Source organism: Cryptomeria japonica, chromosome 5 (assembly GCF_030272615.1).
Source record: "Cryptomeria japonica chromosome 5, Sugi_1.0, whole genome shotgun sequence".
NCBI lineage: Eukaryota > Viridiplantae > Streptophyta > Pinopsida > Cupressales > Cupressaceae > Cryptomeria > Cryptomeria japonica.
The window spans coordinates 360,675,437-360,682,228 of NC_081409.1; the positions used below are offsets into that span (position 1 = coordinate 360,675,437).

The window sequence follows — 6,792 nt, forward strand, 5'->3', positions numbered from 1 at the left end:
TTAAGAGACAATTTGAAGGCTTTTTGTCTAGAATAATTTGGTATCTTTGATTCAACAGTTCGGGACTAAGAGCTCAAGGATGTAGATTGGAGCTAAAACTTTATGAGGTTCATGAGGCAACTTGGGGCAATTCAAATTGATTCAAGGTTTGGTTCTTCAAGGAAATGCCTTCTTGAATATACATTTATTTTATGCAATCCACAAGAATTGTTATGTTAGCCTTAAGAGGGGTCCCTTCACTAGGTAAAATTTGAGTTTTGGATGGTATATTTAGGAATAATGTAATAGACATAAATGTTTGTGTGACTATTGAATGTTAGTGGTCACTACATAGTGGTGGTTCAACTAGTGATGGCTCAATTGTCTAAACTGTATCTTGCCCTCTTTCACTTGTTTAAATATATAATATGATGAGCAACAATACATCAAGTTTTTCACTATTCTCCACCTTCAAGTGTGTAAAAAATATAGATATTATAGAGATAAGGAGATTGATGGAGAGGAATAAAGAGAGATGTATTGAGAAAGGGACACTGATAAGAGATATAGAATGAATGATAAATAGAGAAGAGAGAAAGAAATAGAGGGGAAGGGATAGGGAAAGACATAAAAAGGCAAGGAAGGAGGTAGGGATGGCAAGAAAGAGTGAGAGGGATAGATAGAGGAAAGAGATATAGTGGGGAAGATAAATGGAGAAAAAAGAAAAAGAGTTTGTATATATATATATATAGAGTAGTAGTAGTAAGATAGTGAGATAAAGAGGAAAAGGGAGATATCTAGAAAGGAGAGACTAACTTTTGATTAGTAATTTAGTGCCAAAAATATAACTTGCTGACATATGTTCATGGGAGCTATGCTTCTAGGGTAAAAAATCCTTTTCTTAAGGACCTCATAATTCAAAGTTAAGACCTTTCCACTCTAAATTCTCATTTGTGAGGTTGCTAATTCACATAGTCTTCAAACAACACTTCCTTTATTTCATAATTAGAAAAATCCTTTTTCTTAAAGATTACCATGGTGAAAATGAAAGGTTTTTTTCTCTTCTAGAATGATTTATTAGTAGTAGTAAAATAATTATGCACTTGTTGTTGGCATAGTTTTTCTTTAGCAAATTAAAAAATAGGAATGAGAATTGACTATAATAATAATGAAATATCAAAATTATACCATTTAATACAAAGACTAGTGTCTTTCTTCACAGTTTTTTTTGAATTTGAGTATAAAATGAGGTGCAATGGAATTAAATTGAGGAGTACTAAAATTATTTGATAATGTTGACAAACCTTAGCTAGCATTCTCTTTCAAAATGAAGTGTAGACATTTCATGCACAACATCTTGAAGGTTGAAACATCATCTACATGAGCATTAGCACATCCATTTTAAGCTCAAATATAATGAGTGAAAAATATTGGTACTTCACACAACTTGAAGTTTAATCTAACAATTAGTGTTATGAGGTCGTAGGTCCAATAACTAGTATCTTGGCATCCAAAAGGAAAGTGAAGATTACATGTTTAAATGTTGTGCATTGGCTACCACAAGGAAACACTTGTCTCTACAACCCTACAAATGTCAACAATGAAGACCTCTCCCATTATCTTTATTCAAGGTAATAAATGATTAATTTATTTAAGACCCACTTATATAGAAAAGATTTTACTATAATTTTTTACTATTTGAAAGGTTATAACTGATAAATGTTATAAATTTAGACCATGTGAAGGATTAGGACTTGGATTAGTACCTTCCTAGTAGGTATTCTCTACTAAAATGAACTCAAATGCTTCCTTCAAGATATTTATATGCCCAATGAAATACATAAATGAGTGCACCAAGAGAAATAATACTAAAGATCCTATAGACAAAGGATGACACAAATGGGTAATAAAAAAATTAAGATCAAGTCTAACTAAATCACAAGAAAATATCAAGACCATGGTAAGTAGAAGATTTCAAAGAGAGATGGGTATGAATAGGGCTACTAAGGGAAACATAAAACTCTGCAACTCAAGTAGAATTGACAATATCAAGATGTTCTAAAAGGGAGACAACAATTCATGGGAATATATGTCATTTTGTGGAGGTCACAATAGAAGGCACCCAAGAGTTTTAACTTATTGATCCATTGAGAGCATACTAAACACTTAGGAAGTGGCACATAAAAAGGAAGCATGGATGTGACAAATGGAAGAAGGGCACAAATTTTCATGTGTTAGCCACCATACAAGGAACTCAAATGATAGGCATGACCTAGATAATTGGTTATAGGTTTCAAAATCTGGTTGAATGGAGATAATTTCTCATTATTTATCTAAGCAAAAAATATATTAACCACAATGTCTAACAATTACAGAATAACAACATCTAAACAATGCACCACCTTTACAATATAAGCACATTCTTCTTTCACAATATGTTATTTTAATGTTACATTTTAGTCCTCATATATGTTTCTGTAGCTTGTGTTTACCTATTGAACAAAAATAAATAAATTTCCTTCCACTACTTAAGCTTTTGATGGTACCTACTATTTGATTAACAAAATGTCCCACCTTTTTAATTTAAATGAGGGAATTCCATTGCATTCTAATTGATATTACTAAATTATATGAACAATAAAAATTGTATTAAAATGACATCAAAATTTACCTATCCACTTTACACTAAAAGGAAATTATAGTGGATGAATAAAGAATTTTAGAAAGTGAGATTATTAAATAATAGTGCTAAACTCATTCCTATATTTTCAAGTTGTTTATACAAATTCTTCTTGATGTTTGAAAGAATTGAAACAAATGTGAAGTGTAGATTTACATTATTTATGCCTCTACTTTATATTTTGATCCCTGAAATGCTTGCTATCTTGACAAATACAAGGCGAAACATGCAAAAGGATAGTTCATATCTGTATCCCAAAAATCAAGAAGGGGATATGCCTGTCAATTACAAACAATTCAATATTAAAAACTATTAACATTGATCTAAGATTTATCAAATATACAACTAATTAACATATATGTCAAATTATATTACCATCATTTTCAATGAATTGATTAATAATAGATTTAAGTATCTCAATGTAGATAAACTCATACACTTGCAACCTCTAAACATCATGCAAAAGAAAGCGTTGCTCACTAATTTTTAAAAAAAAAGAGTAATGAAGACTTTATGTGAAACCCACATTGCTTAACCTACAATAAGATATTCACACAATATGAAAGTGGATTCACATTTGATCAATCACTACATATAAACAATCCAAAGTACTTTGAACATAACACACCATCTAATTAAGAATCCAATACTAGTTAACTTTCAATACCTCTTTGGCATACTTGTTACACTCAAAAGGACATTCTAAAATGAATATTTGATTTCCTATAATGAGCATCTTTAAAACATTCCAATGTATAAATTTGTGAAAATTGATACATAAAAAATCAATTCCTCGTATTTTCTGAAATTACAATGTAAATCCTCTAAGTGTGTTAGCTTCGTATTAAAGCATGATTGGATGCTTCTTTAAACAAAAGTAGAGATACGATGATAGTTACATCCTTACAGTTACGGTAATTCGATGACAAAAGAACTCTATTCATAAATTGACCGCTTACCCATTGATATTCATTGCCTATTAATAAATTGACAGCTTACTTGATGGAATCTATTTTTCTTAATCCGAAGCTGTTGGTAACAGGTATCCTTACAACTTGTTTACCCATGAAAGCTATCCGGTAACCACCATCAAGATAAACTCGATAGTCGGAACATGGTGTTTTCGGTGCAGCCGCTATTAAATTCTACCGAAAAAAAATGTCGAATTCTATTAATCTATATGTCGTTGACTTCACGGTAGCAGCCCAAGTGACATAGATAGTAAAAAGGAATCTATTTACAAAGCTGAATGCAGGTTGGCGAACTGGTCCATCAAAACGCGTACCAACCTAACAAATGCACTTGGGCTGACATGCTTAATTTCACGTATAAATACTTCATCTCAGTTCGCCTTCAATGCAACAAAAATTGAGAGCTCGAAATTAATTGAGGGATCAATTTTCATATCCAATATGGGTGCTGTACGAATCAATCAGCATTTCTTCGAATTGGTAGATGTTTCGCAAAAGCTTCTTTGGGTAGTTGTGTGCATTTTGTATGTGGCTACTACGGTCGTAGCAGGCCCAATACAGAATCACACTTTTGTTGTAAGTATTTTACTTAAAAGATATCAATTTTTTATAATCTATATATTGCTGTTTTTTTTAGTGTTTAATCAACATTATATTCGGTGATCTATCTCACAGATATTAAATAAAGAACAAGGATCACAGATATTAAATAAAGAAAGTAGTAGAAACTATTATAGTATTTGAATTACTCAAGTTTCAAAGAATAATATACATTTTTAAATTAAACTAAGCTTTTGTGCACCATTACAGATTCAATCAATGTCAGTGACAAGGCTGTGTCAAAAGCATGATATAATCACAGTAAATGGGCAGTTTCCGGGTCCAACGCTCTCTGTTACCAATGGAGACACTCTCATTGTCAAAGTCATTAACAAGGCTCAGTACAACGCTACAATTCACTGGTTTGTCTAACTTTACGCCAGCATTTTGTTTTAAGCACCAAGTACTATATATAATTTCTGACACTTAAGTGGGCAATTGTTTTAGGCATGGGGTGCGCCAGATGCGTACAGCTTGGGCTGATGGGCCAGAGTACATAACCCAGTGCCCCATTCGACCTGGAGGAAGTTACACCTACAGATTCACCATTAGCGGCCAAGAAGGTACTCTGTGGTGGCATGCGCACAGCTCCTGGCTCAGAGCTACTGTTTATGGACTCTTAATTATCCGTCCAAAGGAAGGAACACCTTATCCATTTCCAAAGCCCGCTCACGAGATTCCTGTCCTGCTAGGTATTTATCTCCTATACGAATCTACTCTCTCTATATCTTTCTCGCTCATTGTAACTTGATATGTGATTGGTATTTATGAACAGGGGAATGGTGGAACAGAAATCCCATCGATGTTGTGAATGATGCAACGCGGACAGGATCCAGCCCTAATATCTCTGACGCTTTCACTATCAACGGGCAGCCAGGAGATCTGTATCAGTGTTCAAGCACAGGTGCTATAAAATTATTGATTAACCTATTTTTAGTATTGATTTACTAACTGTTTCCAATGCACTAATGAAATGCTATTGATGAATGCAGATACAAATAAAGTTCCTGTGAAGGCCGGGGAGACTAATCTTGTCCGGGTGATCAACGGTGCACTGAATACCGATCTGTTTGTCGTCATTGCAAACCACGAGATGACTGTTGTAGGCGTGGATGCTTCGTATACAAAACCATACAAAACGAGCCTTCTGATGTTGGGTCCTGGCCAAACCACAGATGTACTGGTGACTTTCAATAAATCAGCAGGAAGTTACTACATTGCTGCTCGAGCATATGCTAGCGCTCAGGGAGCCCCCTTTGATAATACCACCACCACTGCCATCTTTGAATATAGTAAGGGAAGCTCTCCTGTTATGCCCCAACTCCCCTTCTATAACGATACACAATCCGCCACCAAGTTTTCTGCAGGCCTAAGGAGCTTGGCTTCACAAGACCACCCTGTTTTTGTTCCTCAGAAAGTAGATGAGCGTCTTTTTTACACGTTCGGATTGGGACTGATAAACTGCCCAGGGCAGTCTTGCGGAGGTCCGAATGGAACGAGATTTGCAGCAAGCATGAACAACCACTCATTCGTACTGCCATCATCCATCTCAATACTGCAAGCGCACCACTTCGGCATCAAAGGAGTCTTTAGCAATAGCTTTCCTGACACTCCTCCTGTCCAGTTCGATTACACTGGGCAAAACATTAGCAGAAGCCTCTGGTCTCCTGTAAAAACCACCACTGTTAAAGTACTGAAATACAACAAGTCAGTGCAGATAATTCTTCAGGGGACAAATATCTTGACGGGCGAAAGCCACCCAATCCATCTCCATGGGTATGACTTTTACATAGTGGGATCAGGATTCGGTAATTACAATGCAGCAACAGATCCATCGAAATTCAACCTGGTGGATCCTCCCATGCGCAATACTGTGAATGTTCCAGTCAATGGGTGGGCTGCTATTCGATTTGTCGCTGACAACCCTGGTAATCATCATTTTCGTTTTGTAATACTTACATTCAGAACACTGCAGCTTTTTAATTTGTTATTTGATTGTACTTGCAGGGACATGGTTACTGCATTGCCACTTGGATGTTCACATTGGGTGGGGTTTGGCCATGGCTTTCGTTGTGGAAAATGGAGGGGATTACTTATCAACTCTGGAGGAGCCTCCTGCAGATCTTCCCGTATGCTAGCTTGACAGTGGCAGGAAGATCTTTGCTCGCTTAATTCCTTCTGTCAGCTTTAGTCATTGTTTTTTATTTTCTATCCATTAAAATTCCTCTCCCGTTTGCCAATTTCCTATTTGTATTTTTATCTCCATTTCAAATATATCTGTGGAACGGGATTTAGTATCCAATACCAACATTACATTTTCTTATTCAATGGGATGATGAATTTTGTGATATTATTCTGCAAAATTACAGGCTTGGAATGAAAGGAAAGAGCATATTTTGTTGTTGCATACAACAGAAAATTTCTTAAATATTGTTTATAACTCTTAAGTCTACCAATTAGTGAGTGCCGATTTCACGAATTTTATGGCTCTGAATTACGAGTAACGATGCAATTTTTTTTTTGAAATCTTATTGGAATGAATGATATCAACTCATTTATTAT

The 6,792-nt window shown here is 35.0% G+C and overlaps 1 protein-coding gene across 1 annotated transcript; it reads left to right on the forward strand.

Moving 5' to 3' along the window:
- The first annotated feature begins 4,035 nt into the window (after positions 1 to 4,035).
- Positions 4,036 to 6,578, forward strand: LOC131034493 (laccase-12). Its single transcript, XM_057966001.2, has 6 exons — positions 4,036 to 4,206; positions 4,441 to 4,592; positions 4,678 to 4,922; positions 5,006 to 5,134; positions 5,223 to 6,158; positions 6,238 to 6,578. Exons 1-6 carry the CDS (start codon positions 4,072 to 4,074, stop codon positions 6,366 to 6,368), a joined length of 1,728 nt encoding a protein of 575 aa, XP_057821984.2. The 5' UTR covers positions 4,036 to 4,071; the 3' UTR covers positions 6,369 to 6,578.
- The last annotated feature ends 214 nt before the right edge of the window (positions 6,579 to 6,792 follow it).

What these genes read in the sequence shown, in the direction of transcription:
- LOC131034493 (XM_057966001.2), top strand. Translation starts at nt 4,072, where the DNA reads ATGGGTGCTGTACGAATCAATCAGCATTTCTTCGAATTGGTAGATGTT. An exon ending in GTATCAGTGTTCAAGCACAG is followed by an intron (nt 5,135 to 5,222) that starts GTGCTATAAAAT and finishes TGATGAATGCAG; the next exon opens with ATACAAATAAAGTTCCTGTG. An exon ending in ATTTGTCGCTGACAACCCTG is followed by an intron (nt 6,159 to 6,237) that starts GTAATCATCATT and finishes TTGTACTTGCAG; the next exon opens with GGACATGGTTACTGCATTGC.